Source organism: Carettochelys insculpta, chromosome 10, assembly GCF_033958435.1.
Source record: "Carettochelys insculpta isolate YL-2023 chromosome 10, ASM3395843v1, whole genome shotgun sequence".
Lineage (NCBI taxonomy): Eukaryota > Metazoa > Chordata > Testudines > Carettochelyidae > Carettochelys > Carettochelys insculpta.
In genome coordinates, this window is record NC_134146.1 from 26849477 (window position 1) to 26869404 (window position 19928).

General features: G+C 39.6%; 1 protein-coding gene across 1 annotated transcript in view; it reads left to right on the forward strand.

Moving 5' to 3' along the window:
- MED12L (mediator complex subunit 12L) overlaps positions 1 to 19928 on the forward strand; it is a 295842-nt gene that overhangs the window by 213009 nt on the left and 62905 nt on the right. Inside the window, exons 16-22 of the mRNA XM_075003690.1 lie at positions 1405 to 1552; positions 2108 to 2226; positions 3219 to 3362; positions 4169 to 4332; positions 6013 to 6144; positions 14559 to 14786; positions 19417 to 19558. Of these exons, the coding sequence (XP_074859791.1) occupies positions 1405 to 1552; positions 2108 to 2226; positions 3219 to 3362; positions 4169 to 4332; positions 6013 to 6144; positions 14559 to 14786; positions 19417 to 19558 (1077 nt within the window). The remainder of the gene's footprint in view (positions 1 to 1404; positions 1553 to 2107; positions 2227 to 3218; positions 3363 to 4168; positions 4333 to 6012; positions 6145 to 14558; positions 14787 to 19416; positions 19559 to 19928) is intronic.

The window sequence follows — 19928 nt, forward strand, 5'->3', positions numbered from 1 at the left end:
GGTACGTGTCTCCCACCTCCTGTCTGGAGAAGTTTATCTCAAAGCACACTACTTTTGAGTGACCTTCCTTTAACTATGAGGCCTGTACAGCCCTTTCCTGGCCCCTTTTGATGAATCCAAGGGATCTTGCTATCCCTGTGCCATCTTGCAGTTGGTATCTAGAGGTCCTTGAGTCACAGGTTTGTTAGTTTGGTTTTGCTATTGAGATCACTGCAGCTCAATATTCAGCATGGGAGAGGGTGAACAGGGAGAATGCAAGGTCTAGAGCATGGATTCCCAAACTGGGGGGCATGCCTCCCTGGGAGGGTGTGAAGTAATTCCTGGGGCAGCGTGAGGTGACACAGCCCCCACCTCCGCATCATTCCCCCCAACCTGAAGAAAGATCCGGCCTTTGCTTCTGGCTCAGCCCCTGCCACTTTACGTGGGTGACCCGGTGCAGATGCTATAAAAAGCAGGCAGCCGGTGAAGACCCATGTGGAATTAGCTGCCTCCTGCAAAGCTGAATGAGTGTGGGTTGATGTGGGAGCAGGAGGAGGATGGGGTTAGATTGGGTGCTGGGGGTGCCTAGCTAGGGTGAGGTAGATGGGGATGGGGTAACAGCTGGGAGTTGGTGGTGCCTGGCTTTGTGGGAGGGGAGGGGCTTGGGCAGGCTGCTTGCGGGGCTCAGGTGGCTGTCCCTGGCAGCACAGGGCTTGGGCGGGCGGCTAACCTCGACAGTGTGGAGTTCGGGTGGCTCAGGCTGGTAGGCGGGCAGCTGGCCCTGGCAGTGTGGGGCAGGCAGCTGGTGGGTGGGTGGCTGGTTCCATCAGCTCAAGGTTTGGGCAGCTTGGGCAGCCATTCGGCGACTGGCCTCTGTGGGTGGCTGGCTGGCCCTGGTGGTGCAGGGCTGGAGCAATTGGCTTTGGCAGCACAGGTCTCAGGCTGGTGAGTGGCTGGAATGGGCAGCTCTGGAAGCTGGCACATTGGGGCTGCATCAGGCACCCTCAAGCGTCCAAAAATATATTGGTGCTTATTTTTAATTTTAAGTAACATTTTTATATCAAGTTTGTGTTTATTTTAAATTACAAATTGAATTTTTTTTATTGGGGGGGTTGGATGATGGTAAATAAGAGGTGGGGGGGGTGTGAGGGTTTCTCAAAAATGAAAAGCGGGGCGTGATGCCAAAAAGTTTGGGAACCGTTGGTCTAGAGTAAGTAAATGCTGCACAGTCCATACTTATGCATGTGAGTTTATTTGAGTTTCCAAAAGGGATGTGCACCTGGCAAAATTAGTCTGTCTTATGCAAGTAAATCCAGGTTGTGCTTAGCATTGGAAAGAGGTATAATTGTCTCTTCTTACTCCGTAATAGCTGTCATCAAGAGAAAATGAAAGTTGCTTGATATGCTTGCTTTGCTTGTTTTTCAGGATGAATCGTCTAGTCATGAATGTAACCAACGCATGATTCTTCTTTATGGGGTTGGCAAAGAGCGTGATGAGGCACGGCATCAGCTGAAGAAGATTACCAAAGATATCCTGAAAATTCTGAATAAGAAAAGCACTACTGAAATGGGGGGTAAATATTGAGCTTGCCAAAGTTTGTAATGCATAGGAACTGTGTAGAGGAAGTTCTGGTTAGAGCCATGCAAATTTCTAAAGTAATATGCCTTTCTTTCCTTCACTGTTATCAAATACTGGCATTATGCCTACAGCATGAAATACCTAGAGTAGGTCTACCTTTTAACTGCACCAGCAGTTAGTCTTTTCAATTATGTGTGTCTCTGTTCATATTAATAATTTGGCAGTAAAAATTATGTTCATGCTAAAATCTGGAATACAATATGTTAGCCAGGAAAGATTTGTGTTTATTACCATTTTAGCAAAATTGTTAGGATATTTTTGACTGTCACTTTTTTATACTTGAATGATTTAAATTTTTTCCCCTAAAACATTATATGCTGTGAAAATGGTTTTCGAAGCACAGTAGACCACTGCTGTGAATGGTGTATTATGCAGTCATATAGAATGAGGCATTCATTTATTTTTATTTTGCCTTTGAAGCAGTAAAAATGCAAAGTGACACTGGCCCTGTTAAATGTAAAATGACTAAAATAGTGTTTTATCTGTTAAGATGGGGATGAAGGGCAAAAAGCCAGGAAGAATAAACAAGAAGCATTTCCAACTCTGGAAACTGTGTTCACAAAACTGCAACAACTGTCCTATTTTGATCAACATCAGGTGACCTCTCAGGTACTTCCTTTGCATAACATTGTAACCATTTAAGTTGCACTACTTATATATGAAGTACTAATAGGTCTAGGACACAAATTATCATTATAATTTTTTCTGGGAAGATAGTGAAATCTTTTTCCATGCTTCCATTTAGAGAGAGAGAGAGTAAATCTGAAGATGATTTAATTTTTTTGTAGAATTTAAACATTTTAAGCTTATTTTTGCTTCTGCTCTCAAAACTACTCTAGTAAATAGCTACAAACAACAAATATGTGAAATATTTCAATTACATGTAGCCTTTCCATAGAGAGACTTTATCAAGAACTTCAAATGTGTTTCCATTTAAAACATGCTAGTTGTCAACTGAGGTTTTCAACATTTAGTGATAAAGTGATTAGTGCTAATTATTATAATTATTCCTTTAATGCCAGTAAAGTTTCCTTTAAATATATATTTTAGTGAGATCCTCATCAAAAACAAATCATCAAGGAAAAGTGACCAAGTTGGCAAATTTTTGGATAATTTTTCCATATATGTTTTGTGATTTATTTTGATATTTATTAATAAAGCATCTTAGTATTTAATTATAATGATCAACAAAAATGTATGACTTTTAAAATTGTCCAAATGATTAAAGATTAAAACAAAGATTCAATACTACACTTAAATTTAAAATCATGCTTTTAAAATGTTGCATTCAAGAATAAACATGAAATGGCAAAAGTTAAAAATAAGTTAATCCATTTAAAGTAAATTAACACATTTTTGGCACAGAACACAGAGTCAGAATTGCATCTGCATGGTAATAAACCAATAAGTTAGAAAAAAAATCTTGCCTCACGTCAGTTGCTGGAGCATTGACTGGTGTAAAGTGCTTTTTATCTGATGCTTTAGTAAACAGTTATTGAAAATAACTTATCTAAATTGATGACAGAAATATTAATATTTAGGGAGAGAAATACTGAGTGGTTGCAATGTTTTATGATAGAGATGCTTTCTGTTTTTCACAGATCTCCAATAACGTTCTAGAACAAATAACTAGCTTCGCTTCAGGTACATCTTACCATCTTCCTTTGGCTCACCATATACAGCTTATATTTGATCTTATGGAGCCAGCACTTAACATCAATGGGCTTATTGACTTTGCTATACAGGTAATAAAGCAGCCTGCCCATTTTAATGTATGTCAGGACAAAGCTATGATGTGACATTTCTGTAAATGTGTAACAGCAGTTTGTGTAAGTCACATGCACAGCAATGCTGTACAAATAAACATTATCTGATGTTAGAGTAGATTTTTCCTTTCATTTTATAAATATCACATTTTTACCTTGATATTACAAATGTATGTGGCTCACAGTATGCCCAGTGGGTAGGAAGACACTGTACGGGGAGTTAGGAGATCTGAATTCTTCTAGACCTGCTGCTGTGTTACTTTGATGCATGGGTAGGTTAAATGATTTTCACAGTTTCCCTACCTATAAAATAGGGCTGTAAATAGTTTAACTTCCCTTTTTCAGTCCTTGAAGATCTGTGGATCAAACATACTATAAAAGAGGCTATTGTTTGCAACTGTACTTTTATATTTTCTTAATAATTGACAGATATATTCTAATTGTTTTAAAATGTATTGTGGTTTTTGAAGAATAGCATTTCCAGAAGAGTTTATTTAAATGCCTATTTTAATCTAAAACCCTTCTCTCTGTCATGCAACAGTTGTCTAGACACGCAAAATTTCTACAGCCATGAAGAACAATTCTATGTGGTTTTTTTTTTTTTTTTTATTTTTGGTACTGTTTGAGTTCTTGTTTTTTCTTGACTAGCATTTTTAATAACCATTACTTATGTCACTCTATTGTGTAATGTTTTGGTAGCTATTTTCATTTAAGATTATTGGAAATGTTCTTTATAGCTTAATTTGGAAAAGGATTTTCAGTTCAGTATTTGTGTTCTTCTTTAGTTGTTAAATGAACTGAGTGTTGTGGAAGCAGAACTACTGCTGAAGTCATCCAGCCTGGCAGGAAGTTACACAACAGGATTGTGTGTGTGCATTGTTGCAGTTTTGCGACGCTACCATGCCTGCCTAATTCTAAATCCAGAGCAGACTGCACAAGTTTTTGAAGGGTTTGTAGCTGCTGTATTTTTCTATGTTTGCTTATAATAAGTCTAATTAAACTAATTTTATACAGGCTTTTTGAGCTATTCAAATATATGTGATGTTTATATATATTGCATTGTATAGAAATCATTCAAAACAGCTTAAACCAGTGCAAAAATCAATGAGTTTTTATTTAGGGAAAACTGAAGTCATTAAGGAATTGACTGAGGATAGCTTGATGTAACCTACTTTTACGCACCAATAAGGATTTTACACCAGTTTAAATTTTAAAAAATGATTTACACACAATGCAATAGTTTCTTTGAGGATATTTGCACTTATTTAAATAATAGCTTTAAATACTCTTTAATATTTGAAGCAGTTATCTGTGTGAGTAGTTATAGAGTAGTTTGCTCAAAGATAGCACAACACTCTGCGGGTTGAACTTCTCGAGTCTGTCACTCTTTCATCTGACAACATCCATAATCCAGCATGATTTTAGTTAGCCGGGCCACCACTTATCATGGGTGGTCAAGTTTCCCATGGTCCCATAAAGTCCTGGCTCTTAGAGTTCTGTATTTTTATTTAGCTCTAATTTACCCCTAAATGTCTTCTTAGAGCCCAGTAAGCAGTGAAGTGTTGGTAATGCTTCCAGACAATGTTGATCTCCTGCAGTCCGACAAATTCTCTCGTTTGGCACCCGTCAGGTTCTGAAGGTGCTGGACTAGAGAGATTCAACCTGTACTGCTGCTGTTTTTCCCTTTGTGCTACAGTAAGTTCCCAAGTGCTCCCCTGTGCTGGGCACTTTACAAACATCATATAGAACAGTTTTTACCTCAGAAGCTTACACTGCTAATAATGAGGTGGGTATAGAGCACACTGGCCTTTCAAGTGTGATGAAAAGACCATGCAGAAGGTAACTCTCCAGCTATAAAAATGTTGATGCAGAAGACAGTAGGTCTTCCTGCCTCAACAGTGCCTTATTGACAATCACTGTAGATGCATGGATAATCAAGTAGCCTAGGAAATGCATGCCTTCATCCGCTGTTGCAGTGATACTGGCTGCAAAGTGAATTCCATTGGTGCAGAGCCTAATTAAAAGGTGAAATGTTGAGTCCTTCGTTCAATGATCTTACGCTATTCTAGATTAGCAACTGTTGCATGCTTTTGTATCATTGTTTTTTAGTGTGGTAGGATGTTTAGCTTCGGTCTGTTTTTCATGGCTCAAATGGCACAGTGAGTTGTGTTCGGGCCGACCCCTGTGGCCGGTATGGAGCCATCTTGAAGTCAGTGGGAATCCCTTTGTATGTAATGTGCTGCAGGATTGTGTCCCATGTATGTAAAACACTCTGAACACTTACCTATTTTCATTTTAAAATTATGACAATATGCTTCAAGTGAAATGCTTTATACTTATTGAAATAGCACACACTTTGATTTTTCTATGGACTTTGATCATTGTCTAGTTATTGGCCTGGGTACGTTAATTATAATTTAATGCTATTAAACTAGGCTTCAGTGAGACATGGTGAAGGAGGTAATATCGTTTATTGGATCAAATTATTTTGGTGAGAGAGGGGAAGCTTTTGAGCTTATTCAGAACTCTTCTTCAGTCCTGGGAAAGGCACTCAGAGTTATATTTCAAGAGACCATTCAAGGTGAAATGGGTTAGTTAAGATTTCAAATATCTTATTTTTTTTTTCCAGATTATGTGGTGTTGTCAAGCATGTTGTTAATCCATCCGAGTGTTCTTCCCCTGAAAGATGTATTTTAGCTTACCTCTATGATCTTTATGTATCATGTAGCCACCTGAGAAGCAAATTTGGAGATCTTTTCAGGTTAGTAGTACAAAGATGTTACATACTAACCTATAACTATAGAAACTACTAAGAAGCAGGTGTCTGCCTTTCAGTGTTGTTTAACTTTTAAATTAGTTTATTTGCTCTTGAAAATGCAGTGTATCTACTTGCTTGTTTTCTTTTGTCCTACTTGGGAACCATTTCACCTACAAAAGACTGTTTCAGTAGGTCTTGACACTGTTTGAGCGCTGAACATAGCAGGCATAACTCTGATATCCCATTGAAGTCAATGAGGATCCACAGGTCCAGCCGCATGGAGCTCAGTGCAGGCAGAACCTATATGGGCAGGCCTTCTGGGCGGGGGGGTAAAGGGGGAAGTTGCTCAAGGTCTCCGGCATTTCAAAGGGATCCAGAACTCCAGGCCCCTTTGAAATGCTAAAGGGTGCTTGCTGCTACTAGGCGTGTGGCTCTGATAGAGCATGGGGGAGCCAGGGCTGAATCTCCTAAGACACACTCATTCCACTCTAGATCCTGTCCCTTCTGGGGTGGGGAGCTGGGCCCCCTCCCACCTTGCACCAAGGCCCAAGGAGGCTGTCAGCACCACTGTATGTGGGGAAGTGTGGATATGCCCATGCACAATGCTAGGAAAATAGTTTAATACTCTTCATTGCAGTTCAGTTGTCATTAAGCTAAGATACATCATGATGCTCTGGTAAATCAATTGCAATATCTACACCATCACTGAAAATAATGAAGCCATAGTTGATACCATGATAGTCCTTTTCTTACTAAATCTTTCATTAGAAATAGGTAGAGACACATCAACAAGTGTGTGGTTTGCATGATGCTACATTGCCAAGCTTTTCGATTCTTGTTCCAAAATGGCATCTTATTTTAGAGATACCCAAAGTCAGTATTTTTGGCTGTTTCGAAAACAAGCAAACAAAACCTTTTATCTCTATACTGGCTTATTGTTCAAGTTACGAGGCAGTTTAGTCACTGTTGAGTTTTTTTCCATTTATTTTTGTGGTTTTGAGCTGCATGTTTCTTGTTTGAGGTTTGCATTGCATGCTTATCTCAGTAAGAGAATTTGTAGATGATGTAAAGGATGTATAAATACACATGAACAGTGTTTCTACAATGTTGCTTTGAAAAAAATATTAAATATATAAGATACTTCTTAACTACTGATACCTCTCAACTGTAAAATGACCACATCATTGCACAGTGTGTTTTTCAACACCAATGTTAACTGAGAACATAAAATAGCAACAAAAAAATCAAACCAAAACGAAAAAAACCCAACAAACAAAAAACCCCCTATTTTATTGGAATTGTATAATAATATTTTAAAACGGCATGGTAATAACATAAGAGTTCTAACTGCATCTGTATTCAGCACTTAAACAGGTTTTCTAGTCCAGTGTAATTAAAAATGACTGATTTGAAATACAAACTCTCTGAAGCCTGGTAGTTAAAAAGAAATACAGGGTGTTCCTTAACTAGATCCGTACTATAGCACAACGTACTAACAGTATACTAGTTTATTCTGCGTAGCTGCCTTACTGTGTGTAATATACAGTGGTTAACTACTTGCAATCACTCTTTCAGCTGCTTTCTATGACACTGCAGGTCTCATTGGTTCCCTCTTTTAGTAATTTTCAAAATAAATTACAGTGCTGTATTTAAGAAAACATTGGCTTTTATGCACGTCTCTTACCGTCTCTTGACTTCAGGTTTTAAAGGGTCTTTCCTCTGTTATCATCCTGAGTGGTTGGATACCTCTCCTCTCCGATCCATAGTCTATGCAGACAGAAGGATGCCTACTACTGGTTGGATACAAACTGCCTTCCATCCAGTTTATGTGCTAATGTTCACCACACTTCCTTTTTTTAACTTTCTCATCACTTTTTTTTATGATTCTGATTGTCTGGCCACTGCCTCAGCGTAGCATGTGGTCAGACGTTAAATTTACAAATCCGTTTCTTAAGTGATAGTTAGCATTGTGGCCATTATGAAACTAAAAGAATCCTGTTGTGTTCCAACCCATACAGCAGATATAGTATAAGAATTTCTGAAGTACCGAAGTCCTATTTTTCCAAAGCACCTAAGAGGAAAAGCTGTTTGAAAGTCAGTGGGATTTAGGCTACTGTGTGGCAGAGGTTCTGAAAATGCTGTCCGAGTCCATAATTTTCTGGTCATAGCCTCTGCATTGTATATGTAACATGTTTGTTGTTTTTCAGGAAGCTAATGTATTCCATAAGCCTGTTTTACATTACATTAGCAGGGTTTGAGGAGATTCTAGCATTTATTCGATTATGGTCAGATTGTAACTGGTGCTGTTAGGGGATAGTAGAGGGATAGAGTGTAATATGTTTTTCCCATTTTACCTATATCGCTTGTGAAAATGCCAGCCACGGTGTGATGAGTTAGTGAAGTCACCACTATCTTCTGCAATTCTGACAGGACTGGCTTGCTTGAAAGGGCCGAGCCAGGTGAGGGCCACATCCAATGTGAGTGGCCAGGCTTAAGAGGAACATGTTTAGCCTGCGTTTTTAAAGGGTGCTCTGTGTCCTTCCCCCAAGTTTTCCAAATCCTGGCTGAGTCTTTTCGGGGATCCTACTGCAAAGCGGGTCCCAATCTGCTAATTTACAACAGTTCCAGCTCTTAACCCACTGGTTCCTCAAAAGCGTAAGAGAAGAGACATAAGATTGTCTGTAAAGTTTTCTTGGGTATTTGTATCACTTTGGGTTTCCCCAAAATTATAAGCCAATTACATCCTTTCTTGAGTTACTGACTTCAGTGGAGTTGTGTGAAGAATAATTGTGGTCCTCTGTTCTAAAGTATCTTAAAAACAATCAGAATTTCCATATTGGGTGAGGCCAGTGGTCCGCCTAGCCTAGTATCCAGTAATCCAACAGTGACCAATGCCAGAAGCTTCAAAGAGAATGAACAGAACATGACAATTGTCAAGTGATTCATCCATTTCCTATCATCCAGTCTCAGTTTCTGGCAGTCAGGAGCTTAAGGACAGCAGAGTATGGGTTTGCATCCCTGACCATCTTTGCTAACTGACATTGATCGACCTATCCACCATGAACTTATTTCATTATTTGAACCCAGTTATAGTTTTAACTTTCACAGCATCCTGTGGCAATGAGTTCCACAAGTTAACTATATATTATATGAAGAAGTACTTCTTTAGTTGCATTTAAACTGCCTGCCTATTACTTTCATTGGCTGACCTCTCATTCTTGTTTTATGTGAAGGAGTAAATAGAATTTCCTTATTCACTTTCTCCACACAGTTTGTGATTTTATAGACTTCTGTCATATTCTTCCCCTTCAGTTGTGTCTTCTACAAATTGAAAAGTCCCAGTCTTTTTAATTTGTCCTCCTGTGCAAGCTGTTTCATGCCTCTTCATTTCTGATGCTCTTCTTTGTGCCTTTTCCAATTCTGAGGTATCTTTTTTTGAGATGGGTTGGCCAGAACTGCATGCAATATTCAGCAGGTGGTTGTACCATGGATTTAGATAATAACACTATGATATTTTCTGTTTTATCATTTATCCCAATCCCAGTGGTTCCTAACACACTCTTAGCTTTTTTGACTGCCACTGCAGGTTGAGCAGATATTTTCAGAGAGCTAGCCATGGCAACTGAAACAGCTTTCTTGAATGGTAAGACAGTTTCTCTAGTCCATCACTCTTGGGACCTGACTGGTGCCAAATGAGAGAAGTTTCTGGACCATGGGGAGGTCAGAATTGTCTAGCAGCATTACCAACAAAGCCACAGTGTACTGGGCTCTTAGAAGACATTTAGGGGTAAATTACAGCTAAATAACAGTATAGAACACAGAGGGCCAGGCTTGGTGGCTATTAACAAACTTTAAGGGACCATGATAAGTGGTTATCTGGCTAACTAAAATCATGATGGATTAAGGATGCTGCCCGATGAGAAGAGTGCTGGACTAGAGCGCTTCAGCCTGTGGCTAGTTTAGACCCCATCATTTTATTTTTTTATGTATATATATATATATATATATGGAATTATGTTTTCCAGTGTATGTTACATTTGTCACCATTGAATTTCACAGAGAGCTTTTTGTAAGCCTTTCCAGTCCACTTTCAACTTAGGCTGTATCGAGTAATTTTGTAGTGTGTTCACTTCACTGTTTACGTCTTTGTCCAAGTCATTTATGAATCTGTTGATCAGAACTGGTTCCGACCAATACCCCTGGGTCACATTGCTATTTACCGCTCTCCATTTTGAAAACTGATCATTTATTGCTACCTTTTAACCTCTTATTGATCCATGATAGGACTTTTACTCTTATCCCAGGACTGCTTAGTTTGTTCTAAGTGCCTTTCTAAGGGAGCCTTTTCAAGGCCTTCTGAAAAGCCCAAAGCTTGCTTTATTTATCCTTTTTTTGTATTATTTTTAAAAATAAATATAGCTACACTCATTCTCCTTTTTTTATTGGTTGTCCTATGATTAGAGAGTACTTTAAAACTTCTGATTGTGTGATGTGAGAAATCTGAACTTCCTAGCGTGAATCCCACTTGCCCTAATGGAGACGACAGCAACTGATAATGTCAACTCACAGGCCGAGGATGGATGGGATCATGGGACATGCTTCAACACAGAGCTGATTAGGGATGACTGTACTTTATTAAGCTTACCTACCCCAAGTTACTTCAAATTATTCACAAGGTACACATTAGCAAGCAAAATACAACAGGATGTATATGCCTGGACAAGAACCTATTTGGCATGCTTGCGTTCTTTTCTGCAGAGGGGAATTCCAGTCCTGAAGTGCTTCACATCAGGGCCACAGTGGACATTGCTCCAGCTGGGGGAATGGCCGAGGCATACCTGAGGTGGAAAGTCCCTGGTTTAACCCGCCAACCTTAAACAAATTCTCACCAGAAACCGTAGACCACACCACAGTAACCCTAAACCTGGAACCAATCTCTGCAACAAGCCTCAGTCCCAAATCTGCTCACATGTCTACACCAGTGATGATATCATAGGACCTAACCACATCAACCACACCATCAGGGTCTCTCTTACCTGCACATCTACTAATGTAATATATGCCATCATGTGCTAGCAATATGCTACTGCAATATACATTGGCCAGACTGGACAGTCTCTAGTGAAAGAATAAATGGTCACGAATCACACATCAGGAATGATAACACCCAAAAACCTATAGGAGAGCATTTCAGTCTCCCTGAACACTCAGTAACACATGTAAAAGTGGCAATCCTACCACAAAAAAATCTTCAAAAACAGACTCCAAAGAGAAACCACAAAGCTGCAATTCATTTGCAAATTAGATACCATCAACCAAGGATTGAACAGCCTGGGAGTGGCTGGCCAATTACAAAAGCAGTTTCTCTACTCTGGATGCTCACACCTTCACATTAGCTACTGATAATGGGCCACATCCTCCCTGACTGAATTGACCAGATTTCTTCTCTCTTGATGTTCACAACTCCACATTAACTGCTGATGATGGGCCACATTCTCCATGACTGAACAGACCTTGTCAGCTCTGGCCCTCCCCTAAACTGAGAGTCCCTCCTTTTCATAAGCCCTCCCCTGGAACCCCGCCCCCCATGCATCTGATGAAGCAGGTCTCTGCCCATGAAAGCTTGTGCTCCAAAATATCTGTTAGTCAATAAGGTGCCACAGGACTTCTTGTTGGTTTAACTCATCTAGGGTGGGACCTCATAGTAATTTTTATCCCTTAGTTTTTTACTGGGTGTGCACATACAGGCTCAACACCACTTTTAACATTCTCACAGGTCTGAAGCCAAGGTTGTCCTGGTTACTGGTTTCTCCACGTTCCCATGTCTAAACACAGCTGTTCAGGGGCTGATATGGCTATCTCGCATTTACGTTTATGGGGTCCCAGGCTGTAACACAAGGGTGGGAACTTGGTTGTGCCACAGGAATGGAAGTTCCCACTCTTGCTCTCTGAGGCCTGCTGGCTGCTCTTTAAGGCCTTTAGGCCTACAGGCAGGTCTATTGGCATGTTACATGGCAGTAAACTGAAAAACTTATGCAGCTTGTCTTTGTAGCATACCATTTAACACCACAGCCATGTACAGCAATGACCATTTAAATAGTTTCTGGCTGTGGAAGGGTAATGAGAAAAAAGTCAAAAATCCACAAAAATTGTTAACCATCGTCCTTTGTTCCTATAATTTCTGTTAGTCACCTAACTCTGTCAGTGCATCTTCCCCCTTCTTCCTCCATCTCCCTCGGCCAAAGTTTTTGACAGCTGCTCCTGGAGAAAGGCAGTTCCGTTTCGCTGAGACCTGGCCTGTGTGTAGAATTAGGTCAACATATACTTCTGGCATTCTGGGATGTGACAGATAAACATTGGAAAAACACCTACTGTCACTCTAGAAAGTGTCTAAACTGTGGCACTAATGGTGGAGTGGCCATGGTAGAGCTATGCCATGCTAGCACTTGCAGTGTGTATAAGTCATCAGAATCACTGCCTTTCTGCCTCCCTTCAGATGTCAGAAACTCACCTTTCTGGCTTTTGAGACCAAGACTAATTTTTGAGTTGCAAGACTAATTTATGACCTAAAATTTATGAAATGAAAACAAGTTTGTTAGAAAATTGAGTTTAAAATTAAATTGGACCTAAGCAGTACTAAACTACCTATGGCTTCTCATAGGCAGACAAACCTCTATTTGCAGGAGAAATTAAATGTCTTACCATTGGAAACTTCCTGCTTCTGAGATATGCCTTCATTGTGGAGTTGCCCAGGGACAGCCAACTGGGTTTAGCCTAGTCCATTATGAGGAGCCACACCACAATGCCACACCTGTATTACTGTGTCTTCACTGGTGCTGCACGCCACCAACGTGCGTGTTGGTTGGGCTTCTGGGGCATTTTCCATGGTTCTCTGTGCTGCTGCATTAAGCTAAGCCACTCTTAATTCCTTCCAGTTAATTATGATACAACTCATCTGTCTTGATGAGCATGTGGAGGGAAAATGGGAAGGAGCTGGAGGACTTCTGCACTTCAGTAGTTTAGCCACATCCCCACTGCATAGTGGGTGGGTTACCAGGCTGAATAATAACCTTGCTCGGCCTTTAGTCCTAAACAAGCCAGCTAGCCTTATGTCATGTTTTCAACTCTATGCAGGGTGGGGTTTTGGGCCAACACCCGAATAAGAGCTTGAGTTAATGTTGAATTGAAGGCACACCCTGGGGGATTGGCTGTATATGATCACAGTGTCTAAACTCCATTTCATAGAATCCTAGAACTGGAAGGAAACTGAAGAGGTGGTCAAGTTCAGGCCCTGACGCTTATGGTAGGACCAAGCACCAGTTTCCTTTGTGATCACACCTACCTCTGAGCTGAACGCTACATTTCTGACCCACTAATCCCTCTGATCTTGTGACTTCTACCCCAACTTGTATTAGATCCTACTTCCGTTCTAGTTTCATGAGAGTTGTTACAGTTTACTTAGATCTATGAAATCCCTGTGTAGACTTTCCTTTAGTGAATTGAGCATCTTATATCAAATCAGATGGCACTAAATTGACAACAGGAACTTTTAAACTGAGTTCTAAGTTTATTTAAACTTGTTCATGTAAATAAAACCTTAAATATGGAGTCACAACCAGCACCTTCTTAGTTAATGCAGATGTCCTCTTGAACAAGTTATCTGCTCTCTTTGCACAATAGCTTCTCTCTTGCTGACAGAGGTCCACTAACATGTTAATATCCCTATCCTACACGGTCTTTTTCTTTTGTGTTTATCCTTAATGTCAAAGGAGCATAGTATCAGCCAACAAATTACAGATAATATCCAGTTCATCATGTCAATAATTAAAAAGCTAGTGTCAAATATTTCTTTCTAGGTTATTGAGGATTTTATATACATATAAAATAAAAGAGAATATAGGTCAGAGTCTGACATTTCTTGGCACATAACCCCTCACACCCATGCACACTCCAGTTCACTCTGCATTGTGAAATGTAAAGGAGGAATAGCGATCTTCTGAAGCAGCATCAGTGTCTGTATTTACGGGTGTGTTATACCATGTGAAATCATTGTCAGGAAAAGGTGGGTGCTGGCTGCTCAGGCTTTGATGAAGCATATCACAAAGCTGGTATGGGAATTTGAGAGTTCATATTAATACTGCAGGAAAACTTAAGAAATTGGCTGTGTGCCATCTGAGTTTGTCAGACTTTCTGTACAAACACCACAATTTTCTGAAATGGTGTCCAGAAGAGTAATCCCACTTGTGTCCTCCAGTGCTTCCCAGGAGAATACAATAGACTTTATGGGATGTAATAGTTTAACTAATAGTTCTGTAAGTAGTACTTAGTGGCCATCTTGTTTTAATCTGCATAAATATTTCAACAACCCAAGAGAACTGAGTAATATTTTTGTGTCTCCTTCTGTTTTTAACCCTTAGTAGTGCTTGTTCAAAAGTAAAGCAAACCATATACAGCAACGTACAGCCCTCAAACTCCAACTTGTTATGGGATCCAGAATTCATGTTGGATTTTATCGAGAATCCCTCTGCTCACAGCATCAACTACTCAATGCTGGGCAAGATCTTGAGTGACAATGCAGCCAATCGCTACAGCTTTGTCTGTAATGCACTAATGAATGTATGTATGGGGCACCAAGATGCAGGAAGGTAAGAAAAATGGATTCAGATATAGTCAAAATAAGTGTTAGTGCTGCTGTGAAATGAAGTACCTGGGATATTATTAGAGATAATTGGGGCTGTTTATGTGCATGTTTTTTCTTCCTTCCTCTTTTTTTGCTCCCTTTTGGCATTGTCTTTGCTGACAAATTTCCTCTTTCTTTCTGCTTCAGTGCTGCTGTGTCCTTTTGAATCAGTTTCCTTCTACTTAGGCTGCAGCAGACTTGTTTGCATATCATTGCAAGGATTAATAATGGGTGTAGGCTTATTTGCATCACCAAACAGTATAAATAGAAGCCCCTTTGTAAAAGTACAGGAAGAGTTTTGTAGGACATGGAGATACACATACACACATATCATAGAACTGGAAGGGACCCTGGGAGGTCATTGAGTCCTGTCCCCTGCTCTCTTGGCAAGACCAAGGACCGTAAGGCACAATTATTAGCTTCCTAGCAAGAGAAGACTTGTTCTGATTTCCTCAAGTTCTCATGATTTTGACACACCCTGACAGGAACTGTCAAGGAATGTAGAATACCAGGTCAGTTCCTTCCCCCAGATGAAATATATTATTAACTGATAAATTAGAGAACAAATAGCCACCCAATGCTATTGAGGCCACAAGAGGCTGGACATGTAAATAGATAACAAGAACATTCAGATATGTTATAGATAGCTCATTAAAAAAAGAGTTTTAGAAGAGAAATAAAAATATCACAATTCAGAGTTTAGACCATCTTCTAAATATGAAGGATGCAGATGAGACCTCCATATTGGTCACATTAGCCCATAGGTGTCTCGTGCCTTTCTCTGAAGGTTCTAGTGCTGGCTGATGTTGAGACAGGATACTAAACTAGATGGACCTGGGGTTTGAACCAGTCTGGCATTTCCTATGTAACTGTTGTCCTATGGTATCTGGTGCCCACATAGAATGTAGCTATAACAACAGAGAAGAAAATAAACAGACATTCCTGTCAGTTCAGTCTTTCAAGATGACTAGTTCTTGAAGAGAAGTCTTTACGGGACTATCATAGGTGCTCTTAGCTTTTTCTGGTGAAGCACCCTTCCAGTAGGCTGGTTGGTCATTTATAGCAATCTTTTTCTTCTCTCTCCCGATACTTTGCCACCATCTTTTTCTTTGTCCATTTCTCTCTCTCACCCATTTGTGTCACTGTTGTTTTTACTTCATCTCTCTCTCCCCTCTGCCCCTGCTTGTCTCTGGCTATGTCTATGCAATGAGCTATAGATGTGATATGCCCTGCTTGTGTATACATACTTATATTAGCTCTTATCCCACGGGGGTGCATATAATAATATACTTGCATCAGTACTGGTAGCAGCAACGGAGACATGACAGGAGAATCACATCTCAGCACATAATGTAGACATGCCTTTTCTCTCCCTTTTTCATTGCTCAGCTGCCATAGGAATCAATATGAGAGCAAAACAAAGGAAGGCAGGTGGCGTTCAGAGAACCTTGCTTCTACTGCCCATACAAATACACATCTGTGGGTATTGGCACAGCAGATCCGATACCAAGCACCTTTTCAACCTCTTGACGTTTTCTGCTGGGAGCCCTGCCCTTTATGCTCCATGTGAGAACCTAGAATCGTCCCGGTTAAGACTGTTCCTGAAAGATCACTGAACATTGCAGCATCTACAAAAGACAGACTAAACACAACTTAATTTAATTAAAGGAAGAAGAGTGGCCAAAAGTAATAGATTTTGTGAGACAAAATACTGATTTTTTCCAGTCTCATTAAAATTATCCTTTGACATCCCAAATTTGATCCTAAGATTTTTCACTCCAAATCAAGCATATTTCTTCTAAGACTGGGGAACAGAAAGATCTTTTATGTGATAATTTCCTTTTACTATTGCTCTTTTTGACAAACAATAATTGTCTCTTTCAGCTTCCATATTGCTCTTTTGTGTCTGGACCTTATTTAGAGATCAGCTGTCTCATAAAGTTTATTTTTTTCTTTTCACCATTACTTCATTTTCTTAGGATCTATGACAATGTTATGATTTGTCTTTGGATCTTTAACAAATACTAAAATTATTCCTTCTTATGCAAAATTCACCTTATATTTCTTTGCTGGATTTATTTTTCTTAATCCTCCTTTCTGAAAACCTCATAATGCAGGTAGTGAAGAGCCTGAATTTTATATCTGGATTTCAACTGCAGTTCCCTCAAAATCAAAATGGTTGAGAGAAATAGGGTTTTGGTTTGCCCTCGTTAAGAAGACTTAGAATTCAGGTCAGAATTCAAGGGCCAGTGACAAACTTTTCCTTGCTCAAGGTTGTTCAAATTTAATTCTGACCCTTGTCTAATTCAAATATAAAAACTATCATACTCAAGGTCAGAAAACTATTATCCTACTGGCTATCAATGAAAAGTGATTAAGTGGATTTGGAAATCTTGTTGCAACCTAATGTACAACATCTGTTTCTCTAACTTATTATAGATATCATTTCTACCCATTAGTTTTTTCTCCTTACTCCTCGTTCGCTTTGGTAAAGCTCCTGAAAAGTCTGATTATGAAAGAGAGAGAATTATTGACTGTGCTTCAAAGCAGGCATAGTTTTTGCCTTTCTGATTGACATTACTCTTGCAGTAAATGATTCCTTCCCTTCCTCCTTAAAGAGCATATTGATATTTTTATCATTTATCTTCCATATCCCAGCCTGAGGCAGTCTAGGCAGCTGAGGGAGTATTGCAATGTAGAGTATCTGGGAGGGAGTGATTCATTAAGTCAACAAAGAACACCACTCCAAGGTTATCAGACTAGTTTCCCCTGTGGAGGGGAAAAGAAAAGAAACTCAGCTTAGGGTGAGTAACTCACATTTCTTATCTCTTAACCAGTCAACATGGCTCTGAACATTGGACTGAATCATAGTTAATTTAATTTGTAGGTAATGCACAAAGTGACAGTGACTCACTTGATTATTTTGTCCCCTTGTTCCTAAATCAGGAGGATTATTCTTGCTCAGTTGAGTAAGGCACAGTTTTCCTTACAGTTGATAGCTGGCAGAATTTCCTTGTTGGCCTACTATTTTGGGGCCCTATGCAAATTATGGCGTTTGCTTAAATTAACTTTCATTACAAGTTGGTCCATTTTTGAGAGGACAATTAGGCACCTTGAAAAAGCCTGGAGCTCTTCTTCCCATGCCACCACTCCTAGAGTATCAGCAGGTGTCACCTGGGAGAGGGAGTAGAGCACTTGTCATGGTGGGGTGGATTCAGAAAGGGTTGTGTTCCTGAATTCACCTTTCATGTTTGGCCAGCAGGTGGGGGAAGGTAATGAAACATATTGGGAGACAGAACCAATAATGAAAGTGTGATTTACTAAGGTACAATCCACACTAACGAGAAGCTCTGTCATCCCCACCCTTTCGAGTACCCTGTTTCCACTGCTGACTGCTCACAAACAGCCTCCTACAGAGAAGTCACACTAAGCTGTTTCTGTGTTCAAGCTGCAACCAGCCAACAACACCTTGGCTCTTGCCAACCTTGGTTATACAGCAAAGTGACTCCCAACACACCAGTCTTCTATTTCTCCCCAGAAACGTATATCCTGTAATGGTTGGCTTTCTCCTGGACAGTACAAGTTTATGTGAAGTCTTACTTTTTAATGGAAATGACATGCATAGACATATCTCAAATGGAGCCCCCCGCCTGAGGAAAAAAACAACTTAATTTTGAATGCACTGGATTAGATAATAAAGCAGGTTTAAAAAATATTTTAAATGAGTACAAGTAACAAGGTTTAAAAGTCAGAAATGGTTACAAGAAAATAAAGTTATAATACTACTGGTGCCCAACTTCCCAAACTATATGAGATTCAAAGGATATTTTCATCATACACTTTCAGCAGTTATACTGTCCAATCTCTAAGTTAGAACCCCTTCTCCCAGAATCCAGTAAAGGCTTCCTCTGTTGCTTCAGGTGTGGAACATTAATGGGCGAAGTGGGTGGTGGGAAGGGGGCCCTTGGTGTGTTTGTTCCTTCTCTTTATAGTGTCAGTCTCCCTCCTGATAAAGTATTTCCAGCTAAAACTCAGGATGCAGAGCCTATGTGGAAGGATATTCCATCATGTGGTTTTTCTACCTCTTTTTTCTCTGTTTGAACTTCCTTTTTCTCAAAATTCTTTCTCTCTGGTTGTTCTGCTTCTAGCTTAAGTGAAAAGTAAGCAGAACAGACATGCTCTTCCTTGAGACAGACCAGTGTGCCAATCTCAGTTTTGAAATAAAAATAGAATACTATAACTTCGCATAGAATACCAACCAGCAAATTATAAATTCTCAAATGATTCCTTAGAAGTCCTAATTTAAGCCCAGACTACTACAACAAAGTGTAGGCACTACACATGGGTACATTGTGTCACAGGAGAATCTCTATAAAATGCAGTGCCTTGTGCAAAAGCACATTAGACCCATGCCAGTCACTGGGCACAATGCATTTATCAAATTTATCTAGTTAGCAAGAATAGGTGTCCACAATTGGACAGTACTAGAAGAAATCTTAACTTATAGGCCTTGACACAAATTTTTATTTATCTCTGAAATATTTATTGCTAATGAGTATTTTTCTTCTCTTGACTTGTTTTCTCTTGTCTTCTAGAATTAATGACATAGCTAACCTTTGCGCAGAATTGACAGCATGCTGCACGGTGCTAAGTTCAGAATGGTTAGGGGTTTTAAAAGCTCTTTGCTGTTCTTCCAATCATGTCTGGGGTTTTAATGATCTGCTTTGCAGTGTGGATGTAAGTTGAATGTATTTTGAAATAGAAATTCCAGTTTAACATATCTATCTTAAGTTGTCTCTATCCATTGTTGAATAGGATTTTAGAACTGTATCTATTTATATTTTCAAAGCATCTTCTGAAAATTCTGAATTATGTTTTCTGAATTTTCATTGTTTCATTTACAACACAGGCTACACATCGTATTTTTACTCAAATACAGTTTTTTCCTGATTGCATTTCTATAGTTCTATAAATTAGGAGAGGAACCATATGTGAAAGACACAGGCAGATATGCATATATGCATATCTTCTCAGTTGCTGTTTCTCTGAATTGAATGGACCCACTCTCAGATAGCATGTTTCTGGTCTTGCATTTAGTCAGAGGGGT